The sequence below is a fragment of the Schistocerca americana genome, chromosome 5, assembly GCF_021461395.2.
Source record: "Schistocerca americana isolate TAMUIC-IGC-003095 chromosome 5, iqSchAmer2.1, whole genome shotgun sequence".
Taxonomy (NCBI): Eukaryota; Metazoa; Arthropoda; class Insecta; order Orthoptera; family Acrididae; genus Schistocerca; species Schistocerca americana.
In genome coordinates this window covers 67,733,962-67,759,366 of record NC_060123.1, presented here as the reverse complement: position 1 = coordinate 67,759,366, position 25,405 = coordinate 67,733,962, and the positions used below count along the sequence as shown (strand labels likewise).

At 41.9% G+C, this 25,405-nt stretch overlaps 1 protein-coding gene across 4 annotated transcripts in view; it reads right to left on the bottom strand.

Annotated features, from left to right (window-relative positions):
* LOC124615804 (transcriptional repressor p66-alpha) overlaps nucleotides 1–25,405 on the bottom strand; it is a 93,932-nt gene that overhangs the window by 15,241 nt on the left and 53,286 nt on the right. For all 4 annotated transcript variants that reach the window (XM_047143939.1, XM_047143942.1, XM_047143941.1 and 1 more), the window contains one exon: nucleotides 12,695–12,902. In XM_047143939.1, coding sequence (XP_046999895.1) covers nucleotides 12,695–12,902 — 208 coding nt within the window. The remainder of the gene's footprint in view (nucleotides 1–12,694; nucleotides 12,903–25,405) is intronic.

Here is a 25,405-nt window from a genome sequence, read left to right as displayed (position 1 = left end):
ATAGAAGAGAAGACCACATGCTGTCGGTAGATGCAGATGAACTTTGAGACAGTTTCAAGACTGAGGCATTCACAGACACACAGTCGGCAATTGAAATGCGAAGTGTAATAAGATTTTTGGGCTTAAAGAAAATATTATCAGCTGCAGTGCATCATCTACTTGGGGAAGATTGTGTAGTGAATGTGACATCATGAGAACTGTTGTGATTTTGGTGCCAGAAATTTGATATAGGCAGAACAGATGTGCAAGACGAGCAATGGTCATCGCAACAAAGAACACCTACCACGGATGACGATGTATACAATCCAGAATGAAGTTCAGTAGGTAGGAGATATGGTACTGGTGGAAGTAAAACTAAGACGGCAGATCATGAGTCGTGCTTGGATAACTCAGTCGGTAGAGCACTCGTTTGCAAGATGCGAAGACCACCTATTTCAAGTCCTGGTCCAGCACACAGTTTGCACAGTCCAGGAAGTTTCAATGCATGCAACGTCCAAAGAGATGATTCGACTGATTGTCAAAATCATGTGAGGGAGGTTAGACACAAACTCTACACAGACATGCCAACTTTCAAAAGTGAAAAATCAGGAGAATTTTAGTGGTGTACTATTGTGAATTACAACACATCCCTGACGATTAAAGTTGCAATAATTCAATAACTGAAACAATTCAATTACATTTGCTTTATTATTTACATGTAAATACTAAATAATGGACATACCTGAGCCTTCAGACTGTATAATTTATCATTCAAGATGCTGAACAATATGAATGATGAGCTCTGCAGGTTTCTTTGGATTCACACATATTCAAATGAAGCACTCTCGAGAGAACTACAGTTCGAAATTACGATCAGAGGAAACAAATTAACGTATATTAGATTTCTGTTTTGACATTAGCACAGTTTTTGCATGAATAAATCGGTGTTAAATGATCACACATTTTCATTTCATAATGCAATCCATATTTGCATGGCATCTTATATCCGTAAGACAGCTTTCCCAAATTTAAATCAATTTTATACAAGATGTACATGTTAGGCTTAGCAAATAATCTGAATAGTTTACCAGTCTGAATTCGTTTGATTACGGTAGGTACTTATTCAGCACACCCGTAGCAGACTTACCCTCCTTCAAAAACTCTGAACTAAATTTCTGCTCAAAGCACTTGCCTTTTTGAACTGATTTTAAAATCAAAAATTTCTCCAAAGGCGTTTCTGAAAGCATGGACCTGAACTGAGTTTTGGTCTTTGTAACTGTGTTAAAAATTCTCTCACATTCCACATTACTATGTGGAATTGACAAAATAGCCAGTATCACCTTTGCAAGTTTATCATACTGAAGAACCCCATCAGCCGATTTCTTCTGACCTACCAACGCCCACTGAACATCAATTCTCTCTGCTGCCAAGTTGGTTTCTTACAGCTGTAACTTACAGAACTGAGAGTGAAGAATATCAACTTCTGTATCCAAGTGTTAACTTTCGCTAGTCAGAATATTAGGAAATCTGTTTATGAAAAATCTAAGGCTGGAAAACGATGCTTTCCCAATTATAGAAATATTTGCAACTTCTGCCTGCATTAACACTTCATCTTTGAATGGAAATTTGTGTATCATGTAATCACATGATGATAAGAAACATTTTCTTACAGCCTTAAAGAATAAGGACTTTTCCTCAGGCTTCAAAGTGGTCACCAAAGCAAATGTAGAATTCCCTATCATCAGATCACAATCATCCTTTTGATTTGCTGGAGTGTGATAATCTACATCAATAAGAGAGCTGGAGGTTTTAATAGTGAGTGGTCTCACAAATCTTGCCACCACATTCTTCAATAGTTCCTCCAAAATTGATCTCAATAAGTGGATCTGTGGGGCACTTGACTGAAGAGCTACATTTGGGCTCTCAAAGACAGGCATAAAACTTGAAAGGAAAAGGCATAAAGATTTATGTAAATTTGATGACAGAAACATGAATAGTCGTTCCTCACATGATAAAGCATGGTCCACAGTGTCAATGGTGGTCCACAGTGTCAATGGTTTTCTGTAAAACTGATGATTGGGTTTTTCTTTTAAGTGAGGAGTCTGGTGAAATCTTATCACAGTGCTTGGACATGTGATATGAATAGACACATCTACATTTTGAGTATGTTTTGCAATTTTATAATTCTTCAAAGTTTCCACTTCAGAATCCTTACTTACAATTTCACTCTTGAATAAACTAACCAAAGGGTCCCACTGCTCCAAAATCCTATCCAAACATCTTTTCAACGATAACCATTGTGTAGGCACATGTTTCAGAATTTTCCGCATTTCTGTGTCATGTAAAGTTTGAAACTTTCTAAATTTCTCTTTCCTCTTTGCTCTCCTTTCCAAATAATAAAATATGTCAATAATATTTTCTTCAACGTTTAAAAGCAAACATGCCGCCCCACCCCCTTCTCAGCAGCAAGATTAATTAGGTGACAAGAACAGCCTACCATGATTAAGTTATCAATTTCTTGCTTCAAACATCCTGCCACACCCTTTTTTAGCCCTACCATTACAGGAGCATTATCGGCACTGAAAGCCAGACAGTTTAATGAAATACGGAATTCCTGTAAAGTTGAAAGTAGAAGATCAGCAATATTAGCTCCTGTGGCATCCCCTTTTAAATTAGGCACAGAGTAGGCAATTTTGAATTTCACTGAGTTCAGGGCTGAAGAACGATACAATAATAGGATATAACTTGAAGTCCGTTTTATTAATACCATCAGTAGCAACAGCGAATGGATTTGACTGCAAGTGCGTAATAACTTTCACTTTTTCTTCCATGCACTTTTCCGTAAGGATAGCGGTCGTTTTTGTTCTGGCGCACCTATATCGTTTCGCAATTTCAGAATCGGGAAACATGTTGCGAAACAAAGGCCCAGCATGGTCGGCACAGTTTATAGGCAAGTTATGCTCTACAATAAATGCGGTAAATAAAGCCTCAGCATTCGTCACAGAATCTACATTTTGGGGTTTACATGAGAAGTTTCTGGTTACATTCTACACAATGGACACTCTCCTGGTGTTTTTTAGTTTGCACATGTTTAAGAATGTCGCATTTTCCGCCATGAGGTACTGAAAAGTCACATCTACATACACTACAAAATGCGTAAATTTGTCCCTTCCTCGATTCACGTAAACACGGAAACTCTTCCTTATACATGTTTCTGAACACTGCATCATATTTCTTCGCCATTCTGCATGAAAAATAATCAACACCTCCAAGATACGCAACCAACAACTACTACTGAGTACACAAATAACGCAACAGAACTCAGAACACAATGAGCCTACGTTCTAGACAATGGTCTTGTAGCAGTGATGCCAACCCTCGCGCATCGTTTCCCCCTATATTGCACTTCAAATTCCCCTAAATAATTTATCACACCGTCGGGTAAGCAAGTGGGGTAGTGAGGCGGTAAAAGGGAGTCAAGAGTGAAATTGTCGAGCGGAGGGGCGGGGAAGGGAGGGCTAAATATTTTTCCCCCTGAAACATTTATCTCTCTAACTTCCCCCAAGGCAGCTTAATTCCCCCTAAATTTAGGGGGAAATCCCCTAACTTGGCAACACTGCCTTTTAGACACAACAATGCTAATCACTTCACTTGGAACAACTATCGACTACTCCTTGTCCACGATAACTTTACGATTGTGCTAGTGCTACCAGAAGTGGAGGAAATTGGCACTAGTTGAAAGATATTCATTTGTCTCCGAACGCTGCCAACGATAAGTTCCTTACTTCCTTGTAGATACGAAGCGTCAGCTATACCTACTGCCGCTCCCGACAGCCACCGCACCAATCTACCAAGTTAATATAGACAAGTAGCAGCCATACCTTGTCATCCACCAATATATCGAAGGCGCACGATTTTCAAATAGTAAGGGAAGTATTGAAACTGCTCTTAAAATCGGGAGATCGGTCTTCACTGTCGGGAGATCGGGAGGAAGAAGGAAAAATAGGGAGTCTCCCACTTAAATCGGGAGAGTTGGCACGTCTGTCAACATCAGCACTGGCAGTGTAGTGTATGTCGTGTACAACACACTAAACTACCAGAAGATGTGTTCTTGCTAGGTTCTGCAGCAAGTGGAAAATAAAGAAAAGCGATGAAGTTGTCTCTCTAGTACTTATGCAACATCAGGAGGAGAATGTTCGATTACTGCCCTGTATCGTCACAGGATTGAAACATGAGTGCATCATGTGAAATCTGATAACATGGATGCATCATGTGACATCTGATAAAGAACGCATCAGTGTTATGAAGACAACATTCGTGCCATCTCCCTGTGCCATCAAAAGTTCAACAAAAGGCAACCAAAAAGAAAGTTGTAGCTACAATCTTCTGGCATATGCAGAGTGTTGCTGGTTGATTTCTTCAGAAATGGAGACAAGTGAGTGTTGCCAGCTGCCATGCCGGAACAGCTGCAAAAGACATTTTGGAGGGAACAACGGGGGGAGGCTTTTGAAAGGTGGTGTATTGTCAGCCTCAATTAAACATGATCTGGGATGGGGTTACCGATGGATTGTATTGGAACACCAACCATACAATCCCAATATAAAAAGTTATTCTCACCTCTTCAGACTGTTAAAGAAATATCAGCCCAGTTGCAACTTCAATAGCCATATTTAGAAGGTGGCTGTTAAGTGGCTCTTAGACCTGGATCCTGACTCTTTTTACATCAATCTGGTTTACCAATGGAACAAATGTTTGGGCAACTATAGAGACTATGTGAAAAACTTAATATGAAGGAAGATAGCGATTTAACTTCTCATCAATGATGAAGTCTTTAAAGGCGGAGCACAAGTTCTAGCTGGAGAAGGAAACTGGCAGTGTCCTCCTCTGAGGAACCATCCAACAGGGATTGCCTTAAGTTATTTACGGAAACCACAGCAAATCCACATCTGAATTGGCAGAAATTGATCTGAATTTCCATCCTCCCAAAAGCAAGTCTAGTGTCTTACCACTGTGCCACCTCCCTCAGTGAAAAGTAATAACATGAAATCCCAATTTTACACTTTTCAAGGGACTTCAAAAATGGTGTAAAATGTGGGAAATGTAAAAGGTGGAAAATAACGTTTTAAATAGTATAAGTTACGTATACTATTCCCTTTGTATTTTGGCACATACAGTACCACCTCAATTATGTAGAAAACAAAATGTATGAAACTATCATGCTCATTATTTGTTTGTGAAACATCACAAAAAATACATATGTAAATGTTACACTTGACAATGAGAACAAATTCTCAAAACATATCTTGCTAAGCGTGAAAAACTACGTAATTGGTGCTGTGTTTAAATCAAAAACATTTGAGTAATGGAAAGTCAGCAAAGGTGTCAACTAGTGCTACAAGTGGCCAAACTATGAATATGGTTCGACAAAAGTGTCATGACGATCACAAAAATTACGAAGCTATGCATGCGCATTAAAGACAATTTAGAAATGGTTGCGACTGGTCATGATATCTTTAATCGAATGAACCTAGTTACTCTCATCAACCACCACACTGAGTAGAGCTTGGCAGTGGCAGGAGATATGTCACGAATTGTTCAAACTTTTACCCATTTACCAATCCGGTTCCACAGAGTAGCGTGCGCTGGTGTCAAGGAAGTTAACCACATAATGTTTGTAAACACTACATGACATGTCAGCATCATTCTATATCAAATACATCAATTTTTTCTTCTTCAGAAACATTTTTTCATAAAGCATTAAGTCACGGGAAAATTATACATATATTAACACAAAACCAGCTGCGAATTAACATTGTGGACATGGGAAATTTGCTTGAAGCGATGAAAAACGTATTAAATGGCGGTAAAATGTTTATTCTGGGAATGAGAAAGTGGGATGATACTGTATGTACGTGTATCTGTTGGCAGTGTAGTTTCAGCTCTCTGAGACTGCAGATGTGTGTGTGCAAGTTGCGCTTGCGTGAGTGTGTGTGTGCACGCGTGTGTGTGTATGTGTGTCTACTGCTGACAAAGGCCTTAATGGCCGAAAGCTATGATTGTGTGAATCTTTTTACTGTGTCTATCGGGGCTCAGCATCTCCGCTATATGGTGAGTGGCAACTTTTCTTCTCTCATATTGTTACCTGTGCCTTAGTAACTTAGTGTAGCTCTGATTTTCTGTACGTAGCTTTTCTCAAAGAGGACTTGTTACCTTATTTCCAAACCATCCTTTTCTCTTTTTGCACATGATTCACAAATTTTGAGAAAGATTTTAACACAATTTAATATTACTATTATTATTTTTATTTTAGCTAGTGTGTGCTGGGAAGTACTAGGAGAAACAAATGAATCAGAGAAAACAATAGAAAGTAAGATTTAATAATGGCCACAATAAAAATGAAATGCAGGCAAACAGGAAATACAGATAGATGAATGGATGGAAAATAACCAAGAAACTCTTTCTGATTCAGCAAGGCTGAATATCAAAAGACAAGAAAAGACCCACACTATACCTAATGGAGCAGCATGCAGGCACAATATGAATGTTTACTGCTGATGATTATACAATCTATCAAGTAATACAGAGATGGTCTTAATTCAACACCACCAAATGGTTGTTGATGATGAGGACTAGGATTTTTTTTGTTTAGGGCGCTCAGCTACTAAGGTCATTAGTGCCCAGTCACAAATGTTAGTGCACTAATAGTGTAGAAAAACACAAGGGGGCAACATCAGAAAGTACTTACAAAGCTGCAGAGAAACAAAATAAAAGAGTTAGATCTTGTTGGACAAGTCCGTCAGTGTAATAAAACGAAGGACACGAGCAGCTGCTCGAGCGTCATCAGCTAAAAGTTCCTGTAAGGTAGACGGCAGACATAGGGCAACACGAGAGTGAATAAAGTGGGGACATGACAATAAAACATGGCGCACCGTCAATGGATGACCACAGGGGCACTGCGGGGGCGGGGGGAGGGGGGGGGGGGGGGGGGGCGGCACCGGACAACAGGTAGTGGTGGCTAAATCGGCAATGCCCAATCCGCAACCTGGCCAAAATGACCTCCTCTCGCCAGGAAGGGTGTGAGCAGGTCGTCCAAGCCATCGGGATCAGTTTGATGGCCCTAAGCTTATTTTCATGGAGAGAGGACCCAGCCTCATGCCACAATGATGAAACACTACAACAAAGAACCCCACTAACATCACTTGATGGGACACAAAGGGAAGCTGTCCGAGGCAGGAGAACAGCAGCCTTGGCCGCAGCATCAGCAGCTTCGTTCCCAGGCACACCAACGTGGCCAGGAATCCACAAAAAAAGGACACGAGCGCCGGTATCAGCTAGCGACTGAAGGGACCGTTGAATTCGTTGCACAAGAGGGTGGTCCGAATATTGGTCATGGATACTCTGAATGGCGCTCAAAGAATCAGAGCAGATGGCATAGGGAGAATGACAATGGCGGCGGATATAATGAACAGCCTGATAGAGAGCAAAAAGCTCAGCTGTAAAGCTCGAACACTAGTCAAGGGGGCGGTATTGAAAGGTATCATCCCCAACGACAAAGGCACATCCGATGCCAGCAGTAGTCTTGGAGCCATCTGTGTAAATAAAGACGTTATAAGCGAGCCACAAACAAAGTTCAACAAACCTCGAGCGGTATATCGAATCCACGGTCCTCTCCTTTGGGAGCGAGTTGAGTTCAAGGTGAACGCGAACCTGAGCCTGGAGCCAAGGGGGCTTCGGGCTCTCACCCACTCGAAAAGTCATAGGGAGGGTAAAATCAAGTTGCAGAAGCAGGCGACGAAAGCAAACTCCAGGAGGTGACAGGGCAGAGACATACAGCCCATATTGGCGATCGAGAGAGTCGTCAAAGAAGGAGAAATATGATGGATGGTCGGGCACTGACATCAGTCGGCAGGCGTACCGACAAAGCAAGATATCGTGCCGGTAGTTTAGCAGTAATGCGGCAGCTTCGGCATACAGGCCCTCAACAGGGCTGGTGTAGAATGCTCCAGTCGCCAGTCGTAATCCCCGATGGTGGATAGAATTTAGACGGCATAAGATGGACGGCAGGGCAGATAAGTAGACAGCTTTTGATCGGACAATGGACCGATATAAGCGAAGCAGGACCATTCGATCTGCTCCCCATGATGTACCGCTGAGAACATGGGGGACATTTAGGGAACAGGTACAACGAGCAGCTAAGTAAGACACATGTGGAGACCAGCAAAATTTCCTGTCAAATATAAGACCTAAAAATTTTGTTGTCTCCACGAATGGGAGAGCAACGGGACTGAGATGTAAGGATGGTGGAAAAAACTGTTTGTAACGCCAGAAGTTCATACATACCGTTTTCTCACCAGAAAAATGGAAACCGTTAGCGACACTCCAGGAATATAGACGGTCTAGACAACGCTGAAGACAGCGCTCCAGGAGACATGTTCCCTGAGCGCTGCAGTAGATCGTAAAGTCGTCCACGAGAAGGGAGCCTGAGACGTCAGCTGGAAGGCAACCCATTATTGGTTGATAGCTATGGCAAAAAGGGCCACACTCAAAACGGAGCCCTGGGGCACCCAATTCTCCTGGCGAAAGGCATCTGACAAAACAGAACCCATACGTACACCGAACATTTGATCCATTAAAAATGCATTAATAAAAAGAGGGAGGCGACCGCAAAGGCCCCAAGTGTGCATGTTGCGGAGAATGTCCGTCCTCCAACAAGTGTCGTAAGCCTTCTCCAAATCTAAGAACACAGCCACCGTCTGGCGCTTACGCAAAAAGTTGTTCATAATGAAGGTCCACCAGGTAACTAGTTGGTCAACAGCAGAGCAGCACCTATGAAAGCCACATTGGACATTGGTAATGAGGCGTCGAGATTCAAGGAGCCAAACCAACCAAGAATTTACCATGCGCTCCATCACCTTGCAGATGCAGCCGGTAAAGGATATGAGGCGATAACTGAAGGAAGGTTTCTGTCCTTTCGTGGTTTGGGTATGGGAACAACAACTGCTTCACGCCAGCGTGTGGGAACATGACCTTCAAGTCCAGATGCGATTATAGGCACAAAGAAGAAAGCCTTTACCTGCAGGAGAAAGGTTCTTCAGCATCTGAATATGGATACCATCGGGCCCCGGAGCAGAGGATTGGGACCGGGCGAGTGCACTTTCAAGTTCCCGCATGGTGAAGGTGGCATTGTAACTTCCACGGTTCAAAGACTGGAAAGAAGATGGCTGTGACTCCTCTGTTTGTTTTCGGGGAGGAAGGCAGGGAGGTAATGGGCAGAGCTCGAGACCTCCGCGAAAAAGCGGCCGAAGGCATTTGAAACATCCTCAGGATCCACAAGGACTTTATTCGCTACAGTCAAGCCAGAAATCGGGGAGTGGTCCTTGGTGCCAGTTAGCCAGTGCAGGCTACCCCAGACAACCGAAGAAGGGGTAAAACTGTTGAATGAGCTGCTGAAAGCCACCCAGCAAGCCTTTTTGCTTTCTTTGATAACATGACGACATTGTGCACGGAGTCGTTTGTAACTGATACAGTTCGCCATCGTAGGGTGGCGTTGGAAGGTGCATAAAGCACGTCGCCGAGCACGAATAGCATCGCTGCATGCCGTAGTCCACCAAGGGACTGGGGCTCGACGGGGAGAAGAGGAAGTACGAGGGATGGAATATTCAGCAGCAGTGAGAATAACGTCCGTGAGGTATGCGACCTGACTATTGCAGCAGGAGAAGTCTTGATCATGGGAGGTTGCCAGGGAGGTGAAAAGCCCCCAGGTCGGCTTTGGAGATGTTCCAGCTAGTGGAACGTGGAGAAGGGGTGTGATGCAGGAGACGGATTACGCAGGGGAAATGGTCGCTTGAGTATGTGTCAGACAGAGTATACCACTCGAACCGACGTGCAAGTTGGATAGTCGCTATTGAGAGGTCCAAGTGGGAATAGGTATGCGTTGCGTCCGAAAGGAAGGTAGGTGCACCGGTATTTAAGCAGACTAGATTGAGGTGGTTAAAAAGGTCTGCCACGAGTGAGCCTCTCGGGCAGGATGCTGGAGAGCCCCAAAGGGGATGGTGGGCATTAAAGTCTCCAATCAACAAAAATGGTGTAGGAAGCTGAGCAATCAGTTGTATCATGTCAGCCCTAGTAAAGGCAGACGATGATAGAGTGTAAACAGTACAAATGGAAAATGTAAAAGTGGGGAGAGTAATTCGGACGGCACCTGCCTGCAGATCTGTGTGCAATGTGACTGGATCGTAGTAGACATCATCCCGGACCAGCAACATGACCCCTCCATGAGCTGGAATACCTGCCACAGGGGTAGGTCAAAACACATGGAGGTATAGTGTGCCAGGTCAATACGATCGCATGGGCATAACTTCGCTTCTTGGAGACCTACGACAAGCAGGCAGTGCATTTGAAGGAGCAATTTTAGTTCCTCTCGGTTGGATCGAATGTCGCGAATATTCCATTGAAGAAGTGCCATTAAGAAAACGAAAAGAAAAAGAAGAAACTAGAAAAGGTCACCTCGATGGCCGCTGAGGGTCTGGCTTCGAGGGAGCACTGCTGCTGCAATCGATAAGTGGTGAGTCAAGGTCTATCAACTCAACAGTTGCATCTGCCACCTTCCTGAGCTGGTCAGGAGGGCCAGCTTCCTCCGCCGGCGAAAGGCCAGATGATCGGCTACCAGCGGTGCAGCCTGGCGAAACTGAAGATGGCCGGGGACGGCAACCGCTGGGTGGCGCAGGAGAAGAAACACGCCTCGGCGGAGATGGAGAACTCTTTTTACTATGAGCCTTCTTTGGCGTTTTGTCGAAAGAACAGTTGATGGCTGACAAGTTTGGGTACGCAAGAAATCTTCGCGTGTCGGTTCTTTTTTGGAGGTCCGAGCATCTGATTCAGATGTCCTCGTCTTAGCAGTAGCAGATGATGATGTTTGAGCCTTAGGGTTGGTGGGAGGAAGAGGAGACACTGATCGGGCGATCTTAGCACTGGCCGATCTGACGACCGAATCGCTAAATGTTAGATCGCATGTCTGTGTAGCTACCTCCCTGGTAAGCCGAGGAGAGGTGAGAATGGTACTGTATTTCCCTGCTGGAAGCACAGTGGGCTTTCTGCTATTGAATAACTGGGGAGCAGCCTAAGTTGACACCTTCTCTTTCACTCGAATTTCCTGTATACTTTTCTCATCTTTGTAGAAGGGGAGTCGAAAGAAGAGGCAGCATGGTCGCCCATGCAGTTGACGCAACGAGGGGACGGAGGTGGACAGTCACCCTCATGGGTGTCCCTGCCACAGGTAATGCATTTAGCCACACTTGAACAAGACTGCAGTGTATAGTTAAACCACTGACATTGGTAACACCTTACAGGGCTGGGTACATACGGCCGAACAGAAATGATCTCATAGCCGGCCTTAATTCGTGAAGCCAATTGCACATTATCGAATGTCAGGAATATGGTTCGGGTCGGTATGAGGTCCTTGTCGACCCTTTTCACGACCTGATGGGCGGCAGTCACTCCCTGATCAAAGAGGAAAGACAGAAATTCATCATCAGTTAGTCCGTCGAGTGATCTAGTATACACCATGCCACACGGCGAATTGAAGGTGCGGTGGGCCTCCACCCGTACAGGGAATGTGTGTAAGAGAGTGACTCGAAGTAATTTTTGGGCCTGGAAGGTGCTCTCTGTCTCCAACAGCAAGGTACCGTTGCATAACCGAGTACAAGATTTCACTGGTCCTGCAATCACATCTACATCCTTCTGAATGACAAAAGGGTTGACTGTTGAAAAATCATGACCGTCAGATCTTGTCACAACAAGAAACTTCGGTGCTGGTGGTAGAATTTTCGGAACAGGAGTTTCATCTAGCTTTCTTTTTTGGGCAGAAGACGGGGAAGAAGAAGAAGAAAAATCCATTGCGGATGAATTCCCCATAATTGCCAGCGTCTCAAATGGCGTGCTCCTTCCTTATGGGGGCCCCCCCCTCAGAGGGCACTCCCGCCTTACGTGATTGTCCACACCTCAGGTCACACCTCCCGAGAAATGGACAGAGGGAGGGACCAATCGGCACGTTTGGAAGGTAACAGCTCAGGCAATCACCCCTCCCTGGGCCTGGCCTTTACCAGGGGATACGTGTGTGTCTTACTTGTCTACCCAGGGTGGGGAATTACGCATTACCCCGTCACCGGCTACGCGTGCGAACGCGTGGGTCGGCCTTCAGACACGCACAGGGAGGAAAGAGGGAGAGGGATAGAAGAAAGAATTTCAAATGCCGAAGCGGAGAATAAAACACGGTAAAGAAGACAAGGAGAATAGGGCAAGAAGAATGAGGCAGAGATAGAAGCAAGGGAATGAAAGCAAGGAGAAGAGTGAATGTAGGGAAAGACCAATAGAGGAAGAAAGTGTGAGAATGGAGAAAAACAAAGGAAACAGGGTCCTGGAGTGTTCACACGTCTGTCTCCAGACGAAGGCTCGATACATTACTCCCAAGGAGGGTGAATGTGAAGGGGTGGTAGGGGGGGGGGGGATAGGATTCGGGGATGAGGAGGGACGGGAAAGGGGTGTAGGGCAGCCCAGAAAGGAAGGAGAACTGCACTAGCTCGGGGCCCCGTGCTCGCCACGCACATATCCACAAAAGAGTTGTGGACCCCCTGGGGCGGAGGGGGGGGGATTAGGATGAGGTGATCATGATGAACCAGTGATGGTATCTCCTGGTCGAGGCACTGAATGTACTCACCTTTAGTAGGATTTTTCTCCCACTTCCATACTGGCGTAAAGTCTGTGAAACACTGTGAGCACTTAAAAGCATCTGGCGGAGGTGGTGTTTTCTGGTCTTTCGTTATGAAATCCACAACATGCTCCAAACCAAGCAGATAAATAAATTCTGTATTTGATGGGTTTGGTATAAAATGCATTTCAGGCGGCGGTGGCTTTGGTGGAGGAATCTGAAATTGACGAAACAAACAAATAGTAGTTACATTGACAACTCCTTACTGCTTACCACAATATATTTCTTCATCACTAAACCACAGCATGTACAGAAAGATTACAATATTAGAAATTCAAGTATAGATACACTACACCAAACTAAAAGCAGGTAATGCTCAACTGCAGATAAATAACGATGGTCCACAGGCGCACTGAACTCTATACAACCTCACTAGCTTTTGAGTATCCACTCTTCTAGTTATGTTGCAGTAAACACATACTCACAGAAATGCAAACACAGATTCACAAATTCTCTTCTATTGGTGTGACAACACACTTTCCTAAAAAAAATTTAAAAAAAATTGTTCTCTTTGGTGATTAGTATGAGTTCTGCAACAGAAACAGTTACAGCTATGACAACTCCAGCATAATTGGAACTAGGTTAGGAAGTGAATGTGAGGTCTCTATTTTCAAACAGTCTTTTACACTAAGGGCTAAAAGCCACTATAAATTTAATAAATGAAGTTATTTCCCTGTAATGCTGTACTTTCCTTTTCAACTTAACACTTTATTAATTGATTAACTAATTTTGCCCTCTTGGGTGTTGTTAAGCTACATCACAGTAACAATTGTTGTGGTTACACCAAATTACAATCCACATATCAGTTTTGGGGGGGGGGGGGGGGCGGGGGGGGGGGGGGGGGGGGGGGGAGAACCAACGCGTGATTGTGTTCATAAGAAGAGTTTTGCACAACCATGTTTTTCCACTTCAATAGTTACACAAACATAATTGGGTGCGTTCACTGCCATTTATGCTCACAATTCAACCTTTTTAGGAGGACAAATTTAAGGTTTACAACACACTGTACATTGAAAATTACGTATTTCTGGAGTAAATTATGGCACCATCAACAACATGTAATGTGTAATTTCACTCATAATATATAAATCTAATGTTGAAACATTTGAACTAATTAAAACTTGCAAAATCATGATCTTAAAGATGAGTTGGGAATGGGAATGAGATTGAATACAAAGTTGGCAACCTATTCAAGAAACAAAACTATTGTTTACTGTCAACAGACACAAAGAAAAATGAAAATTCGGACAATGTCATTACTTTGATGCTGTCATAGTTTCATAAAATTGTTCATTGCCATTTGAAACAGTGCCATGATCACATTGTACACCCAGAAAACAAGGATGCTGGCAAGGCGGCATAAAATTCAATAGGCCCGCCATACCTTTTCTGTTTACTTCAGTGACGAATCTTCAGGGTGAGTTGCTTGAAGTTCCAGAACGAAATTTTCACTCTGCAGCGGAGCGTGCGCTTGAAGTTGATACTGAGCCAAGCTCACTGATGGGGCCCCCCGTTCTGCTTCCAAACACACATCCTTTTATCTTAAATCCAGCTCCCGAAATTCAACTTTGTCATCCAGGGTTTCTTTATCAGCAATAGATGTTCCAAGTGCTTTATCATGATTGATATGCTGCATTTTCAGCCACTTGCTTTCATTTCCAGCATTTCTGAAAGTCTTTAATAGTCAGAAAATGTGAAAGTTATATTTCATAAACCAACTTATTCACTCTTTAGGCTTCTGCCATCATCCTGCGTCAGTCCTTTGGTATGTAAATCATTCTCTTCTTTCTAGCAGTTTCTACACAAAATCGCCAATGTTGGATAGGTATGAATGGCCCAAAACAATCCAAAAATTGTTCTATATTTTCGACACCATTATTGGACAAAACAAAAGACAGAAGTGTGAGGGCTACATTCAAATTCCTTTTTTGTCTAATACAAGAACAGGACCAAATGACAATATGCCTTAATACCTTCTTGAAGTGATCAGCCAAGATGAAGCCATCTCTGAGAGGCAGAATATGTAATTCTTTCATCCCAAGAATTTCATAAATTTAATGCCAAAATTATAAACATATAAGTTCTGTTTGTAGTAAGCTCCCAGCTTTCCTTAATGTGGTTCACGATTTGTTTCCAGTGTCGCTTATTATTCCACAGTGTGAGATTCGTATCTCTTTTTTTTTTTTTTTCCCCTCATTTCATTTGTATGTGTCACAATCTTTAAAACACCTTTTTTTGGTTTCTGGAAAATGCAAGTTGAACTTAGTATTAAAAATGTAGCGGTAGTAACTTCCCTTCATGAACACTCTACTGTGTTTAAGGCTTGTTTCTTGGTACAAATAATACATCTTTCAAACATTCAGAAGAAGACTAGAGTGTTTTGGGTGTAGTGCGATTCAGCAACATGAAAACAGTTTATATGCTGTTCAACAAAAGCTATTTCCTCTGAATCCATCTTTGTGGATTATGCCTGTGCTCTCTTACATCCTTGTCCTTGCCAGGAGCTTTACCATTTCTCTGTAGTTTTCTCAAACTCGTGACAAGTCTCCCACCACCAAGTGAAAATCTGTGAAGAATATATTGTTTGCACATTTCAACAGTCCTCACACCCACAATACGAGCGTAAAACTTGTTAACAATATTGTTAGGTGGATGACTACCACCACAAATTTGGTGTCTTCTAATAGATACAGCCGTAACGAGTCCATGCAAATAAGCATTTTGTTTACCAAAGTTCCCATTTTCTGAAAACGTACGAACCATTTCTTTCACTCAGGTTCAATCATCTTCTGAAAACTCCCTTTGCAGCACATGCTGTCTACATTACACAAAACATTTTAGGCAGTACGAGTCTATGTGAACAATCCTTTTACGTAGAAGAATACCCAATTTCAGTCTACATTTTTTTCTTTCTTCAAATAATCTGTTGCGAGCCAGCTGCCCATCTTCAGATCATTTGTTACAGTTACAGAAAAGCTGCTGGTACAGAAGTGCAGAGTTATGACAGTGAACTTGCAGTTCTGTATCTTTATTCTGTAACTTAACAGGTGATCTGAAAATGGGTAGCTGGCTCAAAACCCATTATTTGAAAATAAAGAAAAGTGATCTGCTGACTTAAACTGGAAATTTTTGTACAAATAAAAATTGTGGACACCCCTAAATGATAAGCATGTTTAGTTTTGATAACCATTGTACGAATCGCTGCCATTTTGCAACTGCTCTGCAGTGTCACATTGATGTTCATGATATTTTCTTGTCTTCATAGCCTACAACAACATGCACCTAATATTAAATGAATGTTTTGTACATAACAAAACACACAACTCTGACGTAACCAAGACTATCAAGTGGTGACTGCTCTGAGCACTTTGATGTACACCATTTGATTGCAAAAGTGCTCATCAGTTTCGTTCCACGTATTAACATTCAGCACACACTGTAAACAAATTACTGAATTACGACCCACACCACTTCTCAGATACAAAGAGCTGCCCATACAGTAATATTACATGGCGTCAGTCCATTTTCCAATATTTGTGATACACACCACTTGCTAGTCAACATGCCCATATTAAATGTGTTATCTACGTTGGTACAGTGCCTAAATCTGCTAAAAATAAATCAACTTTCTCTACTTTACACATTGGCTTCACACTCATGCTTCCTGCACCTGTGTAAAACTCTCATGGCTGTGTAAAATTTGTAACACTATTATCGATATGACAAATAATTGTCTTATTTAACTTCTTTGTCTATTTTTACTTAGTGTAACTTCTGTATGACAATGCTCTTTGATGCAACATCTATGTAAATGTTTCATTCATTATTTATGACCATTTACCTGATTGTAATTAATTTAAGGATGCAATTTCAAAAGTAATGTACCATGAAAGAATGGAAATGTTAAAACTTTACTTGTAATACTGTTTCATGCATACGGCATGTAGGTTCGTAATCATGTAAAACATGGAGAGAAGCCTCTCAGCAACAAAACTGGCTTGGCAGGAAGAGAGAAGGTGGTTCTGGTGGTTGAACCGCAAAGCTCTTTTGTGGCACGAATCAGTTAGTAGCTAGCAGGCAATGTGTTCGCATCTTGTGAACTGATTGATCCAAGGAGAACAGCAAGAATATATAACACAGCCTTGGGTGTGGAAATAACCTGCCTTATTATTCATAGCATACTTTGGCTGGCTCTGTACTATGAAAATCCAATGCTAAGAAGAGAATTTTCAGAGCTCGTTGCACAACATGAGCAAAGGATATTTTTGCCTCCTTTTTTGAACAGCCACAGCAGACTGACACAGGCACCACTTTCATTTCAAACTGTAAGTTGTATATTGTATAACTGCATGGACCAATTATGTGGTTTCTTTATCAATAATAAGTTTGTGTAAAGCACCCATATTTTATCCTTAGTCATTTATCTAGACAGGTTCCTATCTTAAGCGTCCTATTTTATTGAGCTGAAAATTCATTTTGGTAAACTTTCACTACAGTTAATAAACTTTGTGGAGTACAGAATTTTGTAATTATTCAGTGAATGTAAGTTTTGAAGTACTCCATGTACTTTTTATATCACCTTAAAGACTACTCTTATTGAAGTATCAGGACAGTATTAGTACAGTTACCTGCAAAAACACTGATCAAATAGGAGGTATGGTACTGCGTGAAGAATTTGACAGAACACTGAAAGACCTAAGTCGAAACAAGGCCCCAGGAGTAGACAACATCCGATTAGAACTAATGATAGCCTTGGGAGAGCCAGGCGTAACAAAACTCTACCAACTAGTGAGCAAGATGTATGAGACAGACGAAATACCCTCAGACTTCAAGAAAAATATAATAATTCCAATCCCAAAGAAAGCAGTTGTTGACAGATGTGAAAATTACTGAACTATCAGTTTAATAAGCCACGGCTGCAAAGTACTAACATGAATTCCTTACAGACGAATGGAAAAACTGGTAGAAGCCGGCCTCGGGGAAGATCAGTTCGGATTCCATAGAAATATTGGAACACATGACCCTACGACTTATCCTCGAAAATAGATTAAGGAAATACAAACCTAGGTTTCTAGCATTTTTAGACTTAGAGAAAGCTTTTGACAATGTTGACTGGAATACTCTCTTTCAAATTCTGAGGGTGGCAGGGTAAAATACAGGTAGCAAAGGGCTACTTACAATTTGTACAGAAACCAGATGGCAGTTATAAGAGTCGAGGGACATGAAAGGGAAGCAGTGGTTGGGAAGGGAGTGAGACAGGGTTGTAGCCTCTCCCCGATGTTAATCTGTATATTGAGCAGCAGTAAAGGGAACAAAAGAAAAATTCAGAGTAGGAATTAAAATCCATGGGGAAGAAATAAAAACTTTGAGGTTCACCAATGACGTAATTCTGTCAGAGACAGCAAAGGACCCAGAAGAGCAGTTGAACGGAATGGACAGTGTCTTGAAAGGAGGATATAAGATGAACATCAACAAAAGCAAAACGAGGATAATGGAATGTAGTCGAATTAAATCGGGTGATGCTTAAAGTAGTAAATGAGTTTTGCTATTTGGGGAGCAAAATAACTGATGATGGTCGAAGTAGAGAGGATATAAAATGTAGACACAATAGCAAGGAAAGCGTTTCTGAAGAAGAGAAATTTGTTAACATCGGGTATAGATTTAAGTGTCAGGAAGTCGTTTCTGAAAGTATTTGTATGGAGTATAGCCATGTATGGAAGTGAAACATGGACGATAAACAGTTTGGACAAGAAGAGAATAGAAGCTTTCGAAATGTGGTGCTACAGAAGAATGCTGAAGATTAGATGGGCAGATCACATACCTAATGAGGAGGTATTGAATAGAATTGGAGAGAAGGGAAATTTGTGGCACAACTTGACTAGAAGAAGGGATCGGTTGGTAGTACATGTTCTGAGGCATTAAGGGATCACCAATTTCGTATTGGAGGGGAGTGTGGAGGGTAAAAATCATAGAGGGAGACCAAGACATGAATACACTAAACAGGTTCAGAAGGATGTAGGTTGCAGTAGGTACTGGGAAATGAAGAAGCTTGCACACGATAGACTAGCATGGAGAGCTGCACCAAACCAGTCTCTGGACTGGAGACCACAACAACAACAACAACAGGGTGTATATGCGGACAAGGGAAAAAATTCCCCGATTTTTCCCAGATATCCCAGTTAAAAAAATTACCTTTTCCCGAGCAAAAATACACTTTTTACATGCTAAGTGACAGTAGGTTTTCTGCATATTTTCCCTCAGAACTGTAAAATGTATCAATCCTTTAAATGTTTAACATTTTATACACTGGCGTAGAACTTCCAGACACTTTAGTGTGGCAGAAAGAAAGGGGGGGGTGGGGGGGGGGGGGGAGATGTTTTGGAAAAACCTTTAATGTAAGAGAGAGAGAGAGAGAGAGAGAGAGAGAGAGAGAGAGAGAGAGGGGTAAGTCTTGGAAAGACCTTTGAGGTGCAGCAAAATACACACTGCATATTTTTGTATTACAAAAGTATAAATTTGAATTGCACCAAACACAGCACTTCAGTTTCAGGAGTGTTGAATTCGAGATTTCGATGCCCTTTTGTAAGCCAATCATATCTCATGCCACGTGATCTCGCCAGCTGATGACAGCAGATATTCAGAGCATAGGATGTGTGTTGTAGTCAGCCAATAGCAAAATTACTGTTAGGTGGTGTGAACACACAAAGAGGAAAAGATAATAGTTTACCTTAATATACATTGTGTAGCTACAAGAGAGCTAAGTTTTCACATGTAATATTGATTTTTTTGTGTGTGTTATACTTTTAAGATAAATCACACAAATGTGCCAAATAAATTTAAAATAATGACTTAAATGTCTGGTCTTCTGGACTACAAATTCTTCTACGTGGCTGGTCCTCAAACGAGAGTCAAACGCTCTGTGATTTAAGAAATTCATCCCATTTTCTCTCTCACGTAACATAATTCATCTTGCATAAAAGGAAATTTACTTTGAAAGTAACGCTTTTCAAACCACCATTTGCAATACCATCCCAAGACTGTTAGAAACAGGTTCGATTTAGCAGTTGCCAGAGAGTGCCAGAAAACGGGCATTATTGCGTGTGCACAGCTGCGGTGATGTAGGAAGCCCACATGTCCGTATGTATAAATTTCTGAGAGATCTTACATGACATCATAAAAGAAGCAGGACATCCGAGGATACTCCAGGTGCATTGGAATTTCGTAAACCATACTAAAATGCATAATTCAGCTTGAAGTGCACAATGGTTTGTCCAGATTCACAACGAAGTAGGCCTCGCCTGGTATTAAGCTTTTCAGTGTGGTTTTTGGGGTGTTAATTTTCTTGGAGTACCAGTACTGTACTATCTCATGTTTGGTTCTTTATTATGGCATTATGGATAAACTGAAAGATCCAGAGGTAGTACAGAGTTTCAGGGAGAGCATAAGGGAACAGTTGACAGGAATGGGGGAAAGAAATACAGTAGAAAAAGAATGGGTAGCTCTGAGGAATGAAATAGGGAAGGCAGCAGACGATCAAGTAGGTAAAAAGACGAGGACTAGTAGAAATCCTTGGGTAACATAAGAGATACTGAATTTAATTGATGAAAGGAGAGAATACAAAAATGCAGTAAGTGAAGCAGGCAAAAAGGAATACAAACGTCTCAAAAATGAGATCGACAGAAAGTGCAAAATGGCTAAGCAGGGATGGCTAGCGGACAAATGTAAGGATGTAGAGGCTTATCTCACGAGGGGTAAGATAGATACTGCCTACAGGTAAAGTAAAGAGACCTTTGGAGAAAAGAGAACCACTTGCATGAATATCAAGTGCTCAGATGGAAACCCAGTTCTAAGCAAAGAAGGGAAAGCAGAAAGGTGGAAGGAGTATATAGAGGGTCTATACAGGGGCAATGTTCTTGAGGACAATATAATGGAAATGGAAGAGGATGGAGATGAAGATGAAATGGGAGATACGATACTGCCTGAAGAGTTTGACAGAGCACTGAAAGACCTAAGTCAAAACAAGGCCCCGGGAGTAGACAACATTCCATTAGAACTACTGACAGCCTAGGGAGAGCCAGTCCTGACAAAACTCTTATCATCTGGTAAGCAAAATGTATTAACAGGCGAAATTCAATCAGACTTCAAGAAGATTATAGTAATTCCAATCCCAAAGAAAGCAGTTGTTGACAGATGTGAAAATTACTGAACTATCAGTTTAATAAGTCACAGCAGCAAAATACTAACGCCAATTCTTTACAGATGAATGGAAAAACTGGTAGAAGCCGACCTCTGGGAAGATCAGTTTGGATTCTGTAGAAATGTTGGAACACATGAGGCAATACTGACCCTACGACTTATCTTAGAAGAAAGATTAAGGAAAGGCAAACCTACATTTCTAGCATTTGCAGACTTAGAGAGAGCTTTTGACAATGTTAACTGGAATACTCTCTTTCAAATTCTGAAGGTGGCAGGGGTAAAATACAGGGAGCGAAAGGCTATTTACAATTTGTACAGAAAGCAGATGGCAGTTATAAGAGTCGAGGGGCATGAAAGGGAAGCAGCGGTTGGGAAGGGAGTGAGACAGGGTTGTAGCCTCTCCCCAATGCTGTTCAATCTGTATATTGAGCAAGCAGTAAAGGAAACAAAAGAAAAGCTCGGAGTAGGTATTAAAATCCATGGAGAAGGAATAAAAACTTTCAGGTTCGCCGATGACATTGTAATTCTGTCAGAGACAGCAAAGGACTTGGAAGAGCAGTTGAACAGAATGGACAGTGTCTAGAAAGGAGGATATAAGATGAACATCAACAAAAGCAAAACGAGGATAATGGAATGTAGTCGAATTAAGTCGGGTGATGCTGAGGGAATTAGATTAGGAAATGAGACACTTAAAGTAGTAAAGGAGTTTTGCTATCTGGGGAGCAAAATAACTGATGATGGTCGAAGTAGAGAGGATATAAAATGTAGACTGGCAATGGCAAGGAAAGCGTTTCTGTAGAAAAGAAATCTGTAACATTGAGTATTGATTTAAGTGTCAGGAAGTCGTTTCTCAAAGTATTTGTATGGAGTGTAGCCATGTATGGAAGTGAAACATGGACGATAAATAGTTTGAACAAGAAGAGAATAGAAGATTTCGAAATGTGGTGCTACAGAAGAATGCTGAAGATTAGATGGGTAGATCACATAACTAATGAAGAGGTATTAAACAGAACTGAGGAGAAGACGAGTTGTGGCACAACTTGACTAGAAGAAGGGATCGGTTGGTAGGACATGTTCTGAGGCAAAAAGGGCTCACCAATTTAGTACTGGAGGGCAGCGTGGAGGGTAAAAATCGTAGAGGGAGACCAAGAGATGAATACACTAAGCAGATTCAGAAGGATGTAGGCTGCAGTAGGTACTGGGTGATGAAGAAGCTTGCACAGGATAGAGTAGCATGGAGAGCTGCTTCAAACCAGTCTCAGGACTGAAGACAACAACAACAACAACAACAATGCCATACATGGCAGAGGACGAAAACGTGCACTTCAAATTCAGCGAACAATTGGAACCAGCCAATACTGTGGAATGAAACACTTTGTTTCAAATAAATTGATTGCTTCAGCAGAAAAGATTAATAAAGCCAAATTTCTTTAGCAAACTGACAAAAATAACTTCATTGTTCTACGAGGCGATTAATGCTTGACTGATAAAAACTTGGAAATCAAATCAAATCAGAAAACAAACTAATAATATATTTTTGCCTTCCATAATTATGTGAATGTTTTTCTAATTCACTCAATAGCTTCCACCCACAGAAATCCGTTCTGTTTTCATTTGAAGTGGGACCTGTAAACATAGAGGACACAGCAAAATCACTTAATGCAAACTCGCAACACATGGAGACTACCCCCTTCCCACTACACTCAGACAACTTTGCATATGCACAAATCTGGCAGCTAGGGCTTGTGAGAAAATTTTTTTTGTTAGCATCTGTCTGCTCGCTGCTACTGCCGATACAGCTAACCGCCACAATTTAAGTAGCCCAAAGTGGTAGAAGGTACTGCTCATACATCCGTCATCCGCACATGCGCATGAGCCCACTGGCAATTTGTCAAACAAACCTGTGATGTCCCACTCATAGAAAGCAGTTTGTTGTTACGAAGTATTACATAGTCTTTGCCCTAAGGTCTTTGACATATTTTTGCTGTTTGCAGATCCTTGTGCGTTAACGGTGTTTCGTTGTTGTAAATAGTGCATTTCCTTTGCAACTAAAGTTTTATTTTTCTTCTCTCTCGTTTATGTTTTATTGCTGCAGTATTATTCTCCAGTAGCAGGATGCAGTAACATTCTTTGCTAGAGTATCAATTCTTATAATAAAACCTGAAACAATGAAAAATTCCTGCAATTCCGAAAAATTCCCTGGTTTTCTCTTGGATGAAAAAATTACTGGATTTCCCGGTTGTCCTGGGTCATATACACCCTGAATCAGTACAAAAGATACAATTACTTGAAAACTGTTTCAATGGTAGTAATTTCCAATAACTAAAATGACAAAAGAACCCCTTGCCCAAGTTATTAGTACTCCACCATTAGTACGTAATGTACAGCCAGTTAGCGTTATTGAGAGCCAGTTGTTGCCTAAATGTATTAATACTCTACCTGTGTAGTTCATGTCAAACTACTGGCATGTTACTTGCTGAACTGCACTACAGCCTTTTACCTTATCAGCAAAACAGAATTTCAGTATCAAGTAAAGTAAATCACAATAGTTAACTTTGTTTATAAACCATGCTAGTACTTGGTGCAACTTTGTCTAATTTGGCTAGCAGCCATTTCCTTGTAAGTAATTGCAGTTCACTTAATTACTTACAGAACTTTGGCTTGATTCTCTTTTGTTCTGGTACTGCTTCCCTTCTATTTAGAGAAACAAAAACAGTCTGACACTTTGCCATTATGCACGACTGTGGTCAATTAAGTATCTTTTTACAGACGTAACAGTATCGGTGTATGGCTAATTTAAACTCTCATTAGTGACACAATCACATGTTGCTTTTTACCCTCACTCTCTTGTACAAAGTATAACAAGCTGTAAGAATAATGATTTTTATTGTGACGTAGCTTGGTAATGCGTTACCTAATTACTAAATGATGAAATAAAGTGCTTACTTCAAAATAAAAGAACAACGCACATAGGAAAAGGACTTCCTTTAAAAAATTTAATGGGGTCTTTGATAGGTCTATGATCTCTGCAGTGCAGTTTTGTTGCACAGAATACGCTGATAACTTTTTTGGCAGTCTAGGGTAGGTATCTGGAAGGCAGGTAAGGAGAGCAAGACGTTGTCTTGGAGCTTGTTGTTTCAGCTGTTGAAGAACAAGGGCGTGCGTCCAGAATGACTTCTTCACTCCGCTACAGAATGAGCACCAATTTCAATGCATCAGCTGTTCGCCCACCTATGCCAAGTGACATCTGATTGCGTGCAGGTGTGCTCGAGCTGGAACAGCCTGGCCAAGGTGATTGTTCCTAAAATGAATCTTTCAATCTGCAGCAGAGTATGTGCCAATTTGAAACTTCCCAGCAGATTAAAACTGTTTGCCGGACTGAAAGTCTAACTGTGAACCTCTTCCACCATGGACAAATCCTCTACTAACTGATCTATCCAGTCCCAAATCACAACTTTATTTCCCACAGTACATCTCTCCTAACTTCCACACTTCATACAGCTCTTCTGCACACCTTACAGGGTTAGAACATTTGGAAATACAGTATTGCGGAGAACTGTAATAGAGACAGCCCAGGGGGCTGTTTCCAGAATAAATCTTCCAGTATGCAAACAAGTGCACACTTCCCTAGGCTGAGGCAAAGCCAATGCTGTACAGTACCCTTTCTTCCAGGAGTGCTGTTATGCAGGATAACTTCTGTGAAGTGTGAAAGGCAGCAGGAAGTTACGCAGAAATAAAATATTCTCTCTCTCTCTCTCTCTCTCTCTCTCTCTCTCTCTCTCTCTCCCTCCACCCCCCCCCCCCCCCCCAATTAACACCAACATGTCTATGTAATAACATATAGCATTTTGAGGCTTGTCACGCACGTACACATTCATAATTATTTAGGCAGCACCAATGCTGACTTCAAAGGTATTCATGTCACAAATAACTTTTTTAAAAAGGTCAATGAGAAAAAAGTGGTACAAATCTTTGGATCAAACAGCAAATTCCACGAGTATCAGCACTGTGGGGTTTACAACCTCCTAGCTTCAATAGGAGTGGAAGTCAGGGCACCTGCCATAGGCTGCCCTGCACAACAGGTGTGTTGTTTGGGAATATTATTGGCTGCTTTATCAATGTCCTTTTCAGGGCAGCTTACACGTCAGGGCAAGTAAAGGTTTTACAGTACCTGACATGCAGGCTGCCTGTGCAACAGGTATGTGGTGTTGCAGCAGTATCATCCTGCTTCACTGACCTCTTTTGCAGGGGCTACACACACAGATAGGCATGGATGGGGAAAGGTTATGATGGATAGAGGAGGGGACGGATAGAGAGGAGGGGGACGGGGGTAGGAGGGTATGTTCAGAGAAGGGGGCAGGAGGGGATGGACAGAAACAGGGGCCAGGAAGGGATTGAGGGAGGGAGGGAAAACGAGGAGAGAGAGATAGGGAGACGGGGGAAAAGGCAATGGACAGGGAGAAG